Here is a 19698-nt window from a genome sequence, read left to right as displayed (position 1 = left end):
AGTGTATATATTTCTATATTTCAGTGGCCTGGTGATGAAAATTTGGTGAATGTGTAATAGAGAGTGCTGCAGAATTTACTACAAATGGAAACTCTCTCCAATTTGTTATTTTAATCTGTTTGCTAATTCCAACATCATTCGAGGGTTCAACATAAACACATTGAGGGCAGTACAGCTGGGTTTGCTTGCTCTCTAGTGGCAATCATATGGTATTGTATCTGAAATATGAAACTGCACCTTCCAAAGAGAGGCCAGCACTGTCAGATTGTCAGATTGTCAGATTATTGCAGGAACAGCAACTCATATTCCGCTTGGGAACCCTGCAGCCCAATGGTATCAATGTGGACTTCACCAGCTTCAAAATCTCCCCTTCCCCCACCGCATCCCAAAACCAGCCCAGCTCATCCCCTCCCCCCACTGCATCCCAAAACCAGCCCAGCCTGTCTCTGCCTCCCTAACCTGTTCTTCCTCTCACCCACCCATCCCTTCCTCCCACCTCAAGCTGCACCTCCATCTCCTACCTACTAACCTCATCCCATTCTCTTGACCTGTCCGTTTTCCCTGGACTGACCTATCCCCTCCCTACCTCCCCACCTATACTCCCCTCTCTACCTATCTTCTTTTCTCTCCATCTTCGGTCCGCCTCCCCCTCTCTCCCTATTTATTCCAGAACCCTGTCCCCATCCCCCTCTCTGAAGAAGGGTCTAGGCCCGAAACGTCAGCTTTTGTGCTCCTGAGATGCTGCTGGGCCTGCTGTGTTCATCCAGCCTCACATTTTATTATCTTGGATTCTCCAGCATCTGCAGTTCCCATTATCACTGTCAGATTGTCACTCTGTTCCTATGTTACCCCTGAGGTGGAGCGCTGCATGTTTTGGTCTGGGCTTCTGAATGGTATCTTTTCAGAAATTGAGGACATCATTGTTTTTCAGAGTACCTCTCTACAAAAGGATTGTCTCAATTGGAGAGTAGGGCTGGGTGCTTAGTGGGTTTGTTGAGGGCAGGGTAGGCGGTGTTCAAGCCCTATATCCTTTTGTGGCCCAGATTTCCATATTCTTCTCAGTTTTCATTCATTCACAAATTTGCTAAAAATCTCTGGGACGTGAAGTAGTTTCTCTGTATGATCGTGAATAGGTGAAAGTGAAGTCAGTTGACAGAGTGGCAGATTGTGAAGTAGGGTCAGGTTGAATTGGGGAAGGTGAATTGTGAGCTAGGGCTTTACAGAGGAGAGGTATGGTTAGTTCTGTTGTTACCCAGGAGGTCAAGCTGTGTTTCTCCACCTAACATTTCCTGGATAAATATCCAAGTAAGTGAATAGAAATTGTTCAGGGGCACTGGTTGTAACTATGTATTGGAGATGTTTTTTGGAGGATTTTGGACACAGTCCATTGGAAATTAAAACCTGTCCAAAAGTTTCGCTTTCATTATTGTATGAAGATTCTTTGAAAGTCACAAGAAGTCCTGAAGTGCACCTTTCGGAGGAGCTCTGATCACTGACTGTGTGTAGATCAGCACATGTGGACCACAGATATGGAGAATGATGTATCGCATTTTTTGAATGATACCACCAAGGGAGTGCAGGGGAAATCAAGACTGGTGTTTGCTGGTGTAATGAGTTCTTTCCCCCTACTTTTCTGCTTTAATTGCTGTTACCTGAAATTGATTTTGTTTTTCAAAAATGTTTATGCGTTAACATTCAGATATAAACATATTTAAAAGATGTGCTTTTTAAAAATTTTGGCCGACACAGACAGCAATCAAAATTAATGAGAATTGGAAAGTTTCAGAATGCTGGAGATGGTTGAGTTAGGACTTGTGATGTAGTGGTGTTTGTTTGGGTCGCTGTAACAGTTTACAGAAGATGGGATGGCCTGGAACCATCAATGCTGTTAGTTAGCTTCTCTGGTTGCCTGACTGCTTCATGTGTAAACACTGCAATCAATCAATGGGTTTCATGAAATAATGTAGAAAAACATACATAAAATAGTGCACAGAGTTGCAGGAACATTTGCCAATGTGGTTGTGAATTAAAATGTCAGGTCTCCTTTCTCCTTTTGTCATTTCTCCCCCCGCCCAAAGACTCAGATCCTTGCTGCCAAATGCATTGTTCACCAACCGGTAGGCTGCATGTTTCTCACCGCAGTTTGTTCTGATGAAGAATTTGTTGGGAGTGTTGAAGTGCTGACTGAAATTTTTTCAAAGTTTTTGATTAAATTAAAATGTTCACTTGGAATATTGATACTTGATATTTAATCAAAATGGTACTTAACTGGGGCAGCAAATGTCTGAAGTTGTTTGAAGCATTCCTTGTAGGAGGTGCTAATGGTTTTTATCTTAGGATGGGTGGGATACAAGCTATTTCCTCTGCCGATGATGGGTTACTTTTTCTACAGTTTTCTTAGTGGAGTGGGAGGATATCCTTCAAGAAATGAAGGAGCAAGAGGCAGTATATTGAACACTTGCCTCAACTGTAATGAAGTCATGGGTTAACTAATGGGGTTGAAGCCAGACAAAAATACAGTCCTAAATGATTCCCAATGAGGATTTATTTTAATAAAAAAAACAAGCTTAATTAAACTTTTGTAAAGTTAATTGGATTTATGGAGATGACTGGAAAGTGGCGAGTATTATAAAATTGTTTAAAGAGAGTGAAATAGACAAACCAAATAACTGTACTCCAGATAAAATAGCAGGGTGGAACACTTGCTCAAATCCATTATGTGGAGCAGAGTAAATAAACACCAGGGGATGTATAAACTGAATTCGGGAATTTAGTTTTCTGAGTACAATATTTAGCGGAGTCAGTTTAACAAAGTACAGCACAGGAACAGGCCCTTTGGCCCATCAAGCCTGCGCCAACCCACATTGCCTTTTGAAACAAAAAACCCTTTGCCTCTACACGGTCCATATCCCTGTATTTCCTGCCTATTCATGTAGTGGCGCATGCATGTTTCAGTTGTCCATGAATCTTCAGAATACATTTGATAATGTTCATCCTAGAGGGTGCAGGCTAAAATTGATAAAGAGGAGGTAATCCTGGGACACAGTGTAATCACGGGTAGTTACACAGTTATGCCCCAGTGATCATCACTGGGCGCTCCTACATAGTGATAGTTGATGCTACAGCCTCAGATTAACAACTGCCCAGTGGATCCGTTCTGACAGGGAGTTGTGTTCAAACCCGAACCTGTTCTCGGTTCATGCATTTCGTTAATGTTTCCATTATTAACATTTGCTCACATGATTTTCTCTCACCAATCCCCTTTCTTAAAATATATTCCAGATACTTTCTCACAGATATCAGATTCCAATGGAATAATGATGTATATAAAGTTTGACCAGTTTCTCCGAGAGGTGTTAAAGTTGCCCACGGCCGTGTTTGAGGGGCCATCGTTTGGTTACACGGAGCACTCAGTAAGGACCTGCTTCCCACAACAGGTGAGTTGTTTGGACTAATTCAATGCGCAGTTTTGATGGAGCTCATTGACATCATCATTCATCTGTGTTTTCAGTGTAATGTTTTGTACCTTGTATTAATGCAGAGTGTATCAAATAGAGAGTGCATGAGAGCTTGAAATGATCATGATTGGAAATTATAGTATTCTCCAGATCTTTTAAAAGTGATCTGCTGGTTTAGCCGAAACCATCCTCTTCACCTAAATCTTCTGCGCTGTCTGAAAGTCTGTGAAAGACGGCATAGTCTCTGAATAACGAGGCACCAATTTAAGACTGGAATTAGGAGGAATTTTTTCTCTGAGGGTTGAGAGTCTTTGGAGAGCCTTTGGGGATATTTAAGGCTGACATAGACTCCTGATCATTTGGGAATAGAGGACTATGGGAAAAAGGCAAGAAAATGGACATGAGTGTCAGGTCAGCCATGATCCTATGGAATGGCAGAGCAGCTTCAAGTGGCTGAGTGGTCTACTCTTGTTTGTTTTCCTGATGCTGTTATGGTCTGAAGTGAAGTTGTGCAGTCTCAATCCTGCATGCTAGTAGCCATCAGTTCACAGTGGAACTGTCTACACTTTGACAGAAAAGATCATAATGGTGGGCAATAGAAAGTTGACACAGGACTTAATCATACAATTGCTTGAGTGCATTAGGAGGTCATTCAGCCCATTCGCGGCTGCATTGGTTCTTTGAGTATTTGACTTAATGCTGATCTCTTGCCTTTTCACCATAACCCTGCACATTGAACTGATTTATATTATCACCCATACCCTCCTAAATGCCTCCATTGAATCTGCTTTCACGACATTTCAACTGCCTTTCAGGAGTCCATGTATACCTCATCAAAAGCCCTGCCAGCATCAAGATTCTGTGTTACCTCTTAAGAAAATCTCCAGCAAGTTACTTAGATGTGACTTTTCTCTTAACAAATCCAGGCTGACTCTTCAAATTAACAAGGTGTGGATCTGGATGAACACAGCAGGACAAGCAGCATCTTAGGAGCAGAAAAGCTGATGTTTCAAACCTAGACCCTTCTTCAGAATGGTGTTGGAGGGTCTAAGTCCGAAACGTCAGCTCTCCTGTTCCTATGATGCTGCTTGGCCTGCTGTGTTCATCCAGCTCCACGCTTTGTTATCTCAGATTCTCCAGCATCTGCAGTTCCCATTATCTCTTTAAATTAACACACACTTTTTTCCATGTGATTATTAATGCTAACCCAAATAACTGTTTCCAGATGTTTCCCCACCACTGAAGTGAATATGTCTGGTCTTTAATTACTGGGCCTATTTTTGAAAATATTGGAAGGGTGTAATATTTGTAGTTCCCCAGCTCTCATGCATCACCACCAGATCGAGGGAAGTTTGAAAGACAATTGCCTGTGCCTTGGTAACTTCCAGTCTCACTTTTTCAATATAGAAACATCAAACCCCTAAAGAACCAGGCCATTCAGCCCATCGAGTCTGCACCGACCCACCCTCTTACCCAAGATCTGCATTTCCCACCCTAGACACTATGGGCAATTTAGCAAGGCCGAGCCACCTAATGCGCACATCTTTGGACATAGTCCTGGTGCCTATCAGCTTGAAGGAGCTTCAGCTGACCCAGGAAGTCCTCTGATCCAAGGACTGTATTTCCTCCTCTGTAACTGTGCCCTCGCAACAATGACCACAGAAGGAAAGACAGATGCAATATATTCATTTATTCCCTCAATCATGCCTGTTGTCCCCATGTGTAGATCCCCTTTTTGGTCCATAATCAGCTCTATTTCTCCTTTCACCTCATTTTTGTTATTGATGTGATTTTAGAAGGCTGTGGGATTTCCCTCTCAGCCTCCTGCCAGTGTTTTTTTTTCGCTCTTGTGTTCCTGTTTTCACTTCCCCAGTGGAGTTGATAATTCTTACTCTTGACTGGCCAATGTCATTTTCTACTGTCATCCCAAGGATGTGATACAGTGAGTGACCACTGTCTCTCAACCGTGCCCATCGCTCCCCCTGCCCCCACTCCACCTCCAATGCCTCATGGCTCACCTCATTCTGAAGTACTGAGTCTTCCTAAGCCTCTCTTTGTATTTGGCACATTGTGCTGCAGGAAATTCTCCTGGACACAATCTCAAAGCTCCAGTTCCTCGCTGCCCTCTGCACCACCAGCAACACAGGCTACAGTCACCATTACAATTGCTCCATAATGGTCACGCCATCCTGTAATTTCATTGCACATTTGTTCCTCTATATCCTTCCTGCCAGCTGGTCTATAGGTAATGCCAAATAATATAATCGTGCCATTCTTGTTCCTTAGTTCTACCCAGTTGATTTATTCCAATACTGCAACATTCTCCTTAACCAAAATAACGACTGTCCCTTTTTTCTTATCTTTGGAATCCCTCATAGCCAAGATTATTTAACATCCTCTGTCCCTTCGAGATCCAGGTCTCCATTATTACTACACCAGCATAATCCCATATGGCAGTTTGTGATTGCAACTCACCAGAACAGAAGAACGCTCTGACCAGACTTCAAGCATGAATTCTGTCTCTCATCACAGATGTTGTCAGGCCTCCTGTGGAGTTTCTCCAGCACTCTGTGTTTGTTTCAGAGTTCCAACATCTGCAGTAGTTTGTTTTGTTATTGTTACTTTTACCATTCCAACATTTTGGAAAATTGCCCAATTAGGTCCCCAGGGCCAATCAGCTCCTGACCTCTTTACAGCCTTGGTTCAAACATGGACAGAAGAGCTGAATTCCAGAGGTGAGGTGAGAGTGACAGCCCTTGATATCAAGGCTGCATTCAACTGAGTGTGGCATCGAGGAGTCCCAGCAAAACTGGTATCAGTGGACAAACTCTCCGGTGGTTGGAGTCATACCTGACACATAGGAAGATGATTGAGGTTGTTGGAGGTCAGTCTTCTCAGCACCAGGACATCTCTGCAGGAGTTCCTCAGGTTGGTGTCCCAGGTCCAACCATCTTCAGCTGCTTCATCAATGACTTTCCCTCCATCAGAAGTGGGGATATTTGCTGATGATTGCACAACGTTTAGCGCTATTCGTGACTCCTCAGATACTGAAGTAGTCCATGTCCAAATGCAACAAAATCTGGACAATATCCAGGCTTGGGTGACAAGTGACAAGTTACATTCGTGCCTCACATATGCCAGGGAATGACCATTACCAATAAGAGACAATCTAATCACCACCCTTTGATATTCATTGATGTTAACATCACTGAATTCCCCACTATCAGCATTCTGGGAGTTACCTTGGATCAGAAACCCAACTGAAGTTGTCAGATATACACAGTGGCTACAAGAGCAGGTCAGACACTAGGAACACCGCAGCGAGTAACTCACCTCCGGACTCCCCAGAGTCTATCTACCACCTACAAAGCACACATCAAAAGTGTGAGGGAATACTCCCCACTTGCCTGGATCAGTGCAGCTTACAAAGCAGCCCCTGTTTGATTGGCACCTCATTCACAAGCATCTGCTCCCTCCACTGCCGACGCTCAGTCGCAGCAGTGTGCACTATCTACAAGACACACTCCAGAAATTCACCAAAGATCCTCTGACAGCACCTTTCAAACCCACGACCACTTCCATCCAGAAGGACGAGGGCAGCAAGTGCATGGGAGCATCACCACCCAGAAGTTTCCCAAAGAGTCATTCACCATCCTGGCTTGGAAATATATCACCGTTGCTTGACTGTTGCTGGGCCAAACCCTTCCATTGTGGGTCAACCCACAGAAGGTTGGCTGCAGTGGTTCAAGTCAGCAGCTCACCACCACCTTCTCAAGGGTACAACTAGGGATGGGGCAGTAAATGCTGGACCAGCCAGAGATACCCACATTCCACTAGTGAATAAAAAAGGTTAACTGTTTAAGGCAATAAGTCACTACTGGAAGGTAAATATGTTTCTATGTGCATGGAATATATTTTCTTCTGTTTAATGACGTTACGAAAAATACCAAAGCAAGTGTGAAGGAAGATTCTGCAATTGTATTAATGGTGTTTTTTTCTAACAGTGGAGTATGAACACCACCATTTGGAACAGATGTGAAATGTTTAAGCGTGCTCATTTCACAATATAACTTGTTTTGAGTTTGTTAGTGCCTTTTTCTTCCTCAGCATGTTACGCCTATTTTAACATTAATCACATTTGAATTGTCTGTAACATATTGTCTGGCCGATGAATACAACTACCTGTCACGTGTCAATAGCTGAAACAAGATTTTCACTTTGGAAGTGACTCAAAACTCAATTTATTAATGGTTGTGTTTAAACAATTATCAGGTTTTGTAACAGATCTGTAGAATTGACCATGGCCTGTGTATTTTCAGTTCATTATATTGTCTTATAAGCTGTTACAATAGTCCAGCCCTATTCTTTTATGTAAAAAGAAACAAGCTGAATACTTTCTGATGAAGCTAAACCCTTTGCAGGTACTAACGTGGTTGCACTAAATTCATTAACATGTGCTCATACTTTAGATTTTTCAGCACTGATGTAAATTAGGTGTGTTTATGCACTTTCTAAGTCCACGTGTACCAGAATAGGGAACGATCTGTGTAGCTGTAATGATGGGGCAAAGGCTTCTCTGCCTCATTGTGCACAATGACATGGGGAGCTATTTTAATAATGTATTCTTTCTATCTGCCCAGGGAACACGTCACTTCTTGAAAGAGAGTGCACACCTGTTTCCTCTTGTATGTGTTTATGTGGTGTGCACAAGCCTGTTGCCTCCACTGAATTAATAATGTCCTAAAAATCGCAATAAATAAAGGCACTGTCTTTAGGCAAGAAAATGCCAGTGTGAAGGAAACACCTTTCACAAACAAACACCTTATTGTGTTTTTATTTGCCCTACAGTTATCACAATACATTGGTCAATGTTTCGAAAATCACTGTATTGTCAAATTGGATGCACTAAGATTTCATAATAAGCAGAGAAATGAATAACCAGGTGTTCCGTAGATAGTTGGTATGGGCTTGATAGGGTGCAATGAGCTCCCCCACTGAGCTGTTAGACATTAAAATCTGTTTCATTTGGTGGATGTGAGCTGAAATGTGAATGTCAATCAGATTGCATGGTCCTGGAGGGAAAAGGGATGCTGTCAGGTCAGGGTCTGGGGCTATTTTTAAGGTTTTGGGAGGGATGTAGTTGATGGTGTGTGAGGTAAATTGGGGATCAGTTGCAGTTACTTGGGAATTAGACTAGGTGTAAATAGTTGAGCCTTTCTTGAGTAACGCATTGCTGACCTGCAGTGAAACCCACTGAATGCTCTGATTTAAATGCAAACTTTCAGACCTCTGACGAAAGAGAACTGCCCAGTGGAATCTGCAATTTTATGAGCAATTCTTTTGGAGTGTGCCATGATGGGAGTTTCACAGGATCCTCATATGCCACTCCATCCAGCCTGCAGAAATAATTAACTGACCCTTTGTAAATCCCAGCCAATGGAGCTGCCTCCCAATACGATTCTACTTAATGTTGTTTAGCTGTAGCGGGCTTGAAGCTGCTGCATTCTGGATTAGGGACTGACCCTGCCTTACTTTGTTGAGCTTTTGTACCCAGAACAAAAACTGAATGAAAAGAAATAATGAGAAAAAGGATCTTTCTGGAAAATTGAATTCATTTTTAAAAGATTTTTCAGTTGGGTGCAGTCATGATATTACCGTGATAGATCTCATCAGAGGTTTGGTTTAGAAAGCGTTTCATTTGTGTTCTCTCATCTTCTCTTGCTTGAATCCCTCCTTATTCTCACACTAAACACATCTGTGTGTTATGGACCACACCAGAGCCCCCATTCCCAAGGCCCTAACTTTTTATGTTATTTTTAAAAGCAGGTGTAAGGTGCTGTGTGCCAGATGTGATTCGATTGGCCCACCAGTAAGCTGTAATCGACACACACTTTATCCTTACAACACAGCTAAAGTATTAAAAATAAGAAGAATTGGCACAACTTTAATTCAGTTGAAATAGTTAATAAGATAATGTGTTATTTAACACGAATCATTAACTGTTCCAATATTGGCACCATCTCATAAACACACCATTTGGCAAAAGTGCAGTTCAGCAAAACAGTTCTGGTTCTCATGTGCTACATCTCTCCAATCTGGAAGAAGGAAACAATCTGCACCTTTGGATGTTTAAGAGGAAACTTCATTATCTGAGACTTCACTCCAGCAGAGACCTCGAGCTGTTAACTCAGCAGCAGCAAAAACCTTCTCACTAACTGAAAGCAAAATTAAAACCTTCCTGGGTCTGTGTGAGCCCTGAGCCCACCCAGTCATAATTCGTGTGTCTCACTTTACTGGTTCACTAACGCTAATTAGGGAAGGAAACTGCCATCCTTACCTGGTCTGGCCTACATGTGACTCCAGACCCACAGCAATGTAGTTGAGTCTGAACTGCTCTCTGGGCAGTTAGGGATGGACAATAAATGCTGCCTGGCCAGTGAAACCTCTTCCCTTGAATGAATAATAAAAATGAATGAAAAAAAAACACACATGGCTAGCTCTAAGCTGCCTGCCTGAACGAGGCATTTCAGCAGCCCAATGGCAACCTCCTGTAGAAGAGAAACTGGACAGAACACATCTCTCTTACAGGCACAGTACAGGCATATGTGCCTCTCACACATAAAACCACACCATACACACTGTTATACATCATTACAAACACGCGCTGTTCTTGAAGAAGTAACCAGTTCATACCTTGTACTTGTGTATGAAATCACTTGATCCAGTCTCTTCCTGTCCCCAACCCCCATTGTGTCCTGATCACAAAAGGACATCTGCCAAAACAAATGATTCTCCTGCTGTTTGGATCAACCCACCTCAATGTGAATGCACACAAGTCATGCAAAACCTGTGCGTGGTGAACATTGCCAAATACTATTTCTTCACCTTCAGGCACTGTTAAAGTTTCTATACTGCAGTGTGATGGAGTTGAAGTTTTGGCAGTTGCTAAGAGTATGAACAAGAATTCCAGGGAAAACATAGGCTCCAGTGTTTAATTTGGCCATGGATGCATTACCATTGTTACATCATTTTATCAGCAAAAAATGAAGGGAGACATCACAGAGTATTATCCATAATTAAAATGAGACGTGCTGATCACTACAAGTGTTTTCACGTTTCTCACCAGGGAGTAACAGAATGAACAGTTTGATGAGAAATTACTCAATTGTGCCACACTTGTTAAATACTGTATAGTCTGTACAATTCCAGGCCATTTATTCAGGTGAGGAAGTAGTTCAGTTTACTTTGTATTCAAAAGGTGTCTATACTTTAATTTAGCATATGTACACAGAAAAAAAGGATGTACAAATAATTGTTTTGGCTAATTTGTGTAAATGACAACAACCGGCTTGGCATACAGAAGCAGTGTTCAATTTTAATTTGGAATACAAGAGCAAGTTTTCGCATGGTTTTCTTTTACAGCATGTGTAATGACTCAGCTTTCAAACTGTATGTGTAATGATGTAAGCGCAAGTTTCAGGTTCTTTGTATTTCCACATGAGGGCAGTATAGTCTACATTGTCTTGGATTACACAGATTCAGAAGTCCAGATGTTCTGCCTTTTCTTCCCAAACCTTTTGTGTTAATATCTCAGAGATAATGGGAACTGTAGATGCTGGAGAATCCAAGATAATAAAGTGTGGCACTGGATGAACACAGCAGGCCAAGCAGCTTCTCAGGAGCACAAAACCTGACGTTTCGTGCCTAGACCCTGCATCAGAAAAGCTGGATGATCAGCCGTAATCATAATGAATGGTGGTGCTGGCTCGAAGGACTGAATGGCCTACTCCTGCACCTATTGTCTATTATTGTCTATTCAGAGCAGGTTGATGGATACAAATTGACCTGCAGCTTCCTGCATAAGAAGGAAACTCTTACTAAGAAAGGGTTTTGTTTACAACTTTGTTGCTACAGATCACTAACCAGGCAGGGAATGATCTCAAGGAAGAGCTGTGTAATTGTAATAGAGTTGTTAATGCAGTGTGGTGGAGGTTTGTACTGTATTGACTGCCCTCTTCATTTGTTTCTGTTGCTATAAATTCTGTTCAAATTCCAGATTGAAATACCAAAAGCACTATACTTATAACTCAACTTATCAGATCTTCATAATCTGTCAGAAATACAGTCAAGTGCTAATAAAGTGAAAGATGATGTCCCTGGGAGCATTGCCTATTTCTTTGCTGAGCAGTTTAAATATTGAACCCTCCAGCATTGCGATATCAGAGGTGTGAAATGAATCCTGATGTTAATCTCCCCCACCTTTTCTGATGAAGGGTCTAGGCCCGAAACATCAGCTTTTGTGCTCCTGAGATGCTACTGGGCCTGCTGTGTTCATCCAGCTTCACACTTTGTTATCTCGGATTCTCCAGCATCTGCAGTTCCCATCATCTCTGATACAATTTTAACCTCACTGCGAAGCCTCTTCCAGGGATGCCTAACCTGAAGAAGTTACCCTCCTCCCTCCAGACCAACCTCAGGGGTTCTCTCTCCCACAGCAAATCTGTCTCACCCACTCTCTCTATTTATATCAGAACAATCTTCCCCCTCACCCTTTTCTGATGAAGGATCTAGGCCTGAAACGTCAGCTTTCCTGCTCCTCTGATGCCGCTTGGCCTACTGTGTTCATCCAGCTCTACACCTTGTTATCCCAGATGTCAACATAAGTCTAAACAAGTAGACTGCATATTTAAGATGTTGAATCATTTATGTTACAGAATCCAGGTGTGCAACTGAGGCTTATGGACTAAAATAGATAAGTTATTGTCAATTATATGTGCTGATAGTAAATGAAGATTTATTAGTGATAAATAAATTCTGCTAAAAATCATTCAGTTCTAGATTCTTGAGAACTGATTTGATTTTGGGCTTTTCTTTTAATAAAGGAAATTAAAATTGTGTAATTAGATTGAAAGTAACAGATTAAATATCAGCTGGTTTTAATGTTCAGTGGTAAATTTAAACTATAACTCACTGTAAGAATAACAGAAACAGAAGTTGTGTTTGAGTAGCTAAAGCTGCACTACCATTGCAGTTTGCTGGAGCTTTGGGTGACCATCTCATGTTGCTGTCCAGATTTTATTGTACATTACTGCTGGAGTCATGGCTGGTTTAGAGTATGTTTTGCATTTTGGAGTGAGTGAATTATTTATTGTTACGTATATCTACAGGAATACGGTGAGAAGTGTTTTGTTGCCACAATCTGGCACCATTTTGAGTTGCAAAAAGAATAAAAATAAATTATGTGAAGAGTATTCATTTTCTGCACAAGGGGCCTTCAAACATAGCTTCAGGGTATCTGCACAGCCTCTGCAAGCTGTCCTTGGCATCAAGGATTTCCCTCTGCTGGTACAGCAGTGACCCCGCTCCGGGTACAGCAGTGACCCCGCTCCGGGTACAGCAGTGACAACCCCGCTCCGGGTACAGCAGTGACCCCGCTCCGGGTACAGCAGTGACCCCGCTCCGGGTACAGCAGTGACCCCGCTCCGGGTACAGCAGTGACAACCCCGCTCCGGGTACAGCAGTGACCCCGCTCCGGGTACAGCAGTGACCCCGCTCCGGGTACAGCAGTGACCCCGCTCTGGGTACAGCAGTGACCCCGCTCCGGGTACAGCAGTGACAACCCCGCTCCGGGTACAGCAGTGACAACCCCGCTCCGGGTACAGCAGTGACCCCGCTCCGGGTACAGCAGTGACAACCCCGCTCCGGGTACAGCAGTGACCCCGCTCCGGGTACAGCAGTGACCCCGCTCCGGGTACAGCAGTGACCCCGCTCCGGGTACAGCAGTGACAACCCCGCTCCGGGTACAGCAGTGACCCCGCTCCGGGTACAGCAGTGACAACCCCGCTCCGGGTACAGCAGTGACCCCGCTCCGGGTACAGCAGTGACCCCGCTCCGGGTACAGCAGTGACAACCCCGCTCCGGGTACAGCAGTGACCCCGCTCCGGGTACAGCAGGGACAACCCCGCTCCGGGTACAGCAGTGACCCCGCTCCGGGTACAGCAGTGACCCCGCTCCGGGTACAGCAGGGACGACCCCGCTCTGGGTACAGCAGTGACCGTCCCGCTCCAGGTACAGCAGTGACCACCCCGCTCTGGGTATAGCAGTGATGACCCCGCTCCGGGTACAGCAGTGACCACCCCGTTCCGGGTACAGCAGTGACCATCCCGCTCCGGGTACAGCAGTGACCACCCCGTTCCGGGTACAGCAGTGACCATCCCGCTCCGGGTACAGCAGTGACCCTGCCCCGTGTACAGCAGGGACGACCCTGCTCCGGGTACAGCAGTGACCGTCCCGCTCCGGGTACAGCAGTGACCATCCCGCTCCGGGTACAGCAGGGACGACCCCGCTCCGGGTACAGCAGGGACGACCCTGCTCCGGGTACAGCAGTGACCGTCCCGCTCCGGGTACAGCAGGGACGACCCCGCTCCGGGTACAGCAGTGACCGTCCCGCTCCGGGTACAGCAGGGACGACCCTGCTCCGGGTACAGCAGTGACCATCCCGCTCCGGGTACAGCAGGGACGACCCTGCTCCGGGTACAGCAGTGACCATTCCGCTCCGGGTACAGCAGTGACCATCCCGCTCCGGGTACAGCAGTGACCATCCCGCTCCGGGTACAGCAGGGACGACCCTGCTCCGGATACAGCAGTGACCATCCCGCTCCGGGTACAGCAGTGACCATCCCGCTCCGGGTACAGCAGTGACCATCCCGCTCCGGGTACAGCAGTGACCATCCCGCTCCGGGTACAGCAGTGACCATCCCGCTCCGGGTACAGCAGGGACGACCCCGTTCCGGGTACAGCAGTGATGACCCCGCTCCGGGTACAGCAGTGACCCCGCTCCGGGTACAGCAGGGATGACACTGCCAGGAGTACATACTTCAGGCACACTGCAGCCTGGAGCCCTCAGCCTATGTACTCTCACTGCTAAAGCTGATATTCTCATCATATTCCATATTCTCATCATTCCTTTGATGCCAATCTCTGTGTACAGTGTATAAATACATTATTAGTTGGCACACATTACTTCCAATTTGGTCCTTTGAATATCAGACAATGCCATGGTTTGAGCATAAATAACAAGAATTTCATGTGTTATACATTTATACGTTGCATTTTGTTCTCACTAGCAGAGACAAAGTGGTACATGGGCCTGGGCTACTTTATGATGATGGAGCTGGGAGTATCAACACATCATCTTCCAACACTTCCGCCATCTACAATCCGACCCCACCACCCAAGACATTTTTCCATCCCCTCCCCTGTCTGCTTTCCGGAGGGACCACTCTCTCCGTGACTCCCTTGTCCGCTCCACACTCCCCTCCCACCCCACCACACCCGGCACCTTCCCCTGCAACTGCAGGAAGTGCTACACCTGCCCCCACACCTCCTCCCCCACCCCCATCCCAGGCCCAAGAAGACTTTCCACATCAAGCAGAACACCTTGTTATCTCAGCAGCTGCAGTTCCTAGTATCTCTCACTGCTACATGCTCGCTGTTATTGAGGTGAAAAATCAAACAAGCAATTAGACGTGGAAATGAGTAATTTGTTGCCTTTGTTTTTGCCCTGGTTCTCCAGGCTTTGTGGGCTTGCTCTGAGTAGGACTTTAAAACAAATGAAAACAGTGAATACTATCTGCATGTTCAGCATTTTAACAACACAATAAGCCTATAGTCCTGTCATGCAACTTCACTAACATTGATAACGTACTGTGAAGAGTTCAAAATCTGATTTATACAGAGTTCATTCATTTGCTGGAGTTTTATGAAAAATATTTCTTTAAAATCCTTCCACTCATTTTCTATTCTATATGTAATTTGATCGTGAATTTATCTGGTGTTTACTGATTTAAATGAAGATTCTTCATTTGAGTTGGATGAAGAGACTCTGTCATCTTTGTCCTGCTTTCTGTCCCCCACAGATCCTGTACGGAAGCACCACTAAAATGGCTCTCCCTTTACCTGGAGCTGCCCCGCGAAATCTTGTCAATAAGCTTTTGAGAAGTTGTAAACCTAATGAATGGCCAGTGCTTTTAGATCAGAACTGATTGTAAAAGAGAATGATTGTAACACTATTCGTCACATGTTAGCAGCTTCATATCTGAGGCAAAATGTGCCCAGCTGGCTCCTGTGATTTGAAGATGTAATTTCAGTCCAGAGGTACTGGCTGTGATCTCTTATTTTAGACATTATACCATGGCCTTGATGTGGAAACACCACATACACATTTCAGAAAGAACAAAGAAACTATTTGGAGTTCACCTGGTGTCCTGACAAAGGCTATTTTTCTTAAAATTAGATACAGTAAATTATTTGACCAATTACTTTGTTCCTGTTTGTGAGAGCTGTGAAGAAATTGTGTCTGAATTTCCCTAGATTGCAGCTGTGACTGTCTTCAAAAGTACAGTCATGTTGGTTTGGACACTGAGATCATGAGCAGGCGCTAGATAAATGTAAGCCTTTCTCTGGAGTGACAGTGGCTTCCGCTGCCAGACATCTCCTGTTATCAAAAGCAGAGAAATCCTCGTTTCCTGTGCCTGTTGGTCTATTTTTTTCTGTTCTGACTGAGGGAGGATACAGCTGGCTACATACTGAATATATTTCTCTGTCAAGGTGCAGTTGTTTAGCCAATATTGATGCGCAGAAATTGATGGCTGCAATGTATATAAGTTCACTTTTTGAACATTTGTTAACACTTTGAGACTCGGTGCTTTTTGTCTGGAGGAAGTATTGGGTTTAAACTGTCTGCTAAGGTTGCAAATAAAATGTACCGATTTAAAACAAACAAGGCCAACAATATAACCCAATATGATAGTTATTAAGATTCACTTATTGCGAATAACTTAAATTCAAAAAGTCTTAATAACAAGACATGCTTCACAAAGAATCACATGAAATGATAGTGTTTGAAAAGTGTGGTTTATTTGCTTTGAAACAACTAAGATAGGAGCAGAATTGGAGTGAGATAGGCCAGTGGCCAGTTCCCACTTCCCTGTGTTGGGAGAACAGAAGCAAGCAGTGGCTTTGCAGAGAAGGAAATCTAAGGAAAGACGTCACCAATAAGATAACATGCTCTCAGGAACGGTCACTGGACCTGAAACCTTGACCCTAATTTCTCTCTACAGATGCTACCAGACCTACTGAAATTTTCCAATAATATCTGTTTTTTGAGACAACATTATCCACTTCAATGGGAATAATATTTGTTTTTCGATATGTAGAAGTAGATAGTTTGGAAATTATCTTTCCCAGCAAATTATACATTTCCTGCATTGCAAGCCAAAATATGTGCACTAAACAATGATATCCTTAATTTTCAGAAGAAAATTACCTTAAATATGTTTTTGGACACAATGATGGCTGACCCCCCTCCACAGTGCCTGGTATGGTTACCACTTATGCACAGACTTGCCAATGTGGAAAATGGTAAGTTTCTAAGATTGTTACCTTGGAATATTGACATATTTAAAAACTATTGGAAGGAAAGTTAGTCTTTGCCTTATCTCACCTTTAATTAGTTCTCACCGTTGTATGAAAATGATTGTGTAATAAAATACACCACAGGTGCATGGACGTCACTTTCCAAACCCATTTCGAAGGAGAAGGGCAGTAGATAAATGGGAGCACCATCGCCTGTAAGTCCCCACCCAAGCCAGTCACCATCCTGAGTTTGAAATGTATCACTGTTCCTTCACTGTCGCTGGATAAAAATCCCGGCATTCCCTCCCTCATTGCACTGTGGATCACCCTACAGCACATGAACTGCAGTGGTGCAAGAAGGCAGCTCATCACCACTTTCTCAAGGGTAAATAGGGATGGGCAATATCTACTGGTCAGCCAGGGACACCCACATTCCATGAATGAATAAAACAAAAACTGTACTATATTCCACCCTAAGCCAATATTTGCTGTGTAATTGTAATAGAGTTGTTAATGCAGTGTGATGGAGGTTTGTACTGTATTGACTGCCCTCCTCATTTGTTTCTGTTGCCATAAATTCTCTTCAAATTCCAGAGTGAAATACCAACTTGTCAGATCTTCACAATCTGTCAGAAATACAGTCATGTGCTGATAAAGTAGGGATTCCCTCCCAAAAGGCCACTTTCAGCACATGGGCTGCAGCAATTCAAGAAGGCAGCTCACCATCACATTCTCAAGAGCTACTTGGGACCGGTAGTAAATGCTGACCAGCCAACCTCACCCAGGTCCAATTGATTAATGAAAAAAATTGTATTGCCAAACACCAATATGCAAAAATATATCAGAGATAGTAAGAATTGCAGATGCTGGAGTCAGAGATAAAACAAGGTGTGGAGCTGGAGGAACACAACAGGCCAGGAGCATCAGAGGGGCAGGAAAGTTAATGTTTCAAAATTTTCTGAAGAAGAGTCCAGACCGGAAATGCCAACTTTCCTGCTCCTCTGACACTGCCTGGCCTGTTGTGTTCCTCCAGTTCCATATTGTGTTATCTATGCAAAAACATATGCAATATACCTGAAAGGTACCTTGATCACCTGAACACATTGGAAAACATTTTAAGGCATTATCTCACTACCTTGGGGTAATTGTTGTTGTGATTCTGTTTCCTTTTTACATTCCTTATGTTGAATCTCAGCTGTAACCATATTTGTATTGTTATAAGTTTTGTAACTAACTGAAAGGTGTTGGAGAGATAGCAATTGCTCAATCAAAACCAAATGTCTAGAAGACCTACCTTCAAATCTTTATTGGACACTAAAAATCTTTAACAAATAGTTAATCATTTCTGGCTCAGCAACATTGTGGTTATCAGGATAGATTTGGTAATCTTGACCATCTCCACTACATTTAAATTTCAGTGAGGAATGCAAACCCAGAGATTTAGGTGCCACTGCTCCAAAATACTAATGGCCCCAGCTACTAATGAAACAGGAGGCTGCATCCTCTATACCTGGCAGTGTGAAAGCGATGCTTGCTCATGGCTGTACTCAAAGAGAAGGCCTCTTTGTAGTCAATCCTCCTCTGTTCTGTCCCAGACCTATCTTGAAACAGGTTACATTCAAAAGCAAATGGATTACCATTTTCCTGCAGATATTTCCAATTTTAGAGATGCTTTCTCTTATTTCTGGTACACCAAGAATTTGTCTGCGTTTTGTCTCAAAGCATGCCCAACTTAACTGAGCTGAACATTTTATCAGCTTTAGTCCAGGAAACTGAGTCACATAGTGGATTGAAAACTTATCCCTTGTCATTTCCAATGTGGTCTCATTCTGGAGAGAAATCCATTAGAACAGCCAGTCAAGCTTCTATCAAGCTGCAGTTACTTAATGTTCTTAACAGTTTCACAGCTTGAAGCTTCCTTAAGACTTTTCATTGCTTGGTAGATGGTCTAGAGTTACAGAGCTGAAAAAGAAAATTTTAAAAAGTCTTTTTTTATTATTTATTGCTCTTTGTTAAGCATAGCCAAACCTCATCAAACAATCTGCTCTGAAAATTCTGCACCTATTTTGACAGCAGTAAGTGGTTGCATCATAACTTCTGAGACAATGCACAACATTCTGCAACAACCCATAACTATGTCTATTAAAGCAATCACCCAGTATTAACAGATCTGTTAAAAATTCCAGGAATCGGATCTGCATTTTCACTGAAAACTAATCAGCTTTTCCTTGGGACATATTCAGTCTATATAGCAAGTTCTGTTGAAATCCAGCCATTACCCTTTTCCATCCAACATGTTGCCAAACCAGTTGCAAATTTCTCAAGTAGTTGGGCTAACTGTTAAAAATACTTTTAACTTATAACATGTATACACTGCCCCTGTATATACAATATAAACATATTGTTCAGTCCAACGTAGAACTGTATTTCTTCCAGCCTCATTGGTTTTATTTGTCGGACTGGGTAAAGTCTGAAACATCAGTGCCATTTATTAGATCAGCAATAACATTTTTCCTACATCATCTTCAACTTAGAAATATCCAAAAACATTTGGTAATGTAAAAATGGACTTTGAGTAATTCAAAGAGATACTTTAGAGGGATAGCCAAGTGCTCAGTTGTGAAGTAGTTCTGGAGCACAGTATTCAGTGAAGAAAGCAGTGCAGAGAAATAAAACAAAGGTATGGCAGTAAATTTCAAAGCATGAGGTATAGTGGCTGGGAGGATGTTGCTAATAACAGGGCCGTGGGAGAGAAATTAATGTTGACATTATGAAGTTCTCCCTCTTTGCATCAAAGGATGCAGTATTATCCAAAATATATGTT

At 43.3% G+C, this 19698-nt stretch overlaps 1 protein-coding gene across 12 annotated transcripts in view; it reads left to right on the top strand.

The window, feature by feature from the left end:
• dtnba (dystrobrevin, beta a) overlaps positions 1-19698 on the top strand; it is a 537031-nt gene that overhangs the window by 134851 nt on the left and 382482 nt on the right. For 11 of the 12 annotated variants that reach the window (XM_048530769.2, XM_048530766.2, XM_048530763.2 and 8 more), the window contains 2 exons: positions 3283-3437; positions 16775-16880. In XM_048530769.2, the coding sequence (XP_048386726.1) occupies positions 3283-3437; positions 16775-16880 (261 nt within the window). The remainder of the gene's footprint in view (positions 1-3282; positions 3438-16774; positions 16881-19698) is intronic. The other variant, XM_048530760.2, reaches the window with a different exon arrangement.

Source organism: Stegostoma tigrinum, chromosome 4, assembly GCF_030684315.1.
Source record: "Stegostoma tigrinum isolate sSteTig4 chromosome 4, sSteTig4.hap1, whole genome shotgun sequence".
Lineage (NCBI taxonomy): Eukaryota > Metazoa > Chordata > Chondrichthyes > Orectolobiformes > Stegostomatidae > Stegostoma > Stegostoma tigrinum.
The sequence above is the reverse complement of the archived record's forward strand: the minus strand, read 5'-3'. Positions and strand labels throughout refer to the sequence as shown.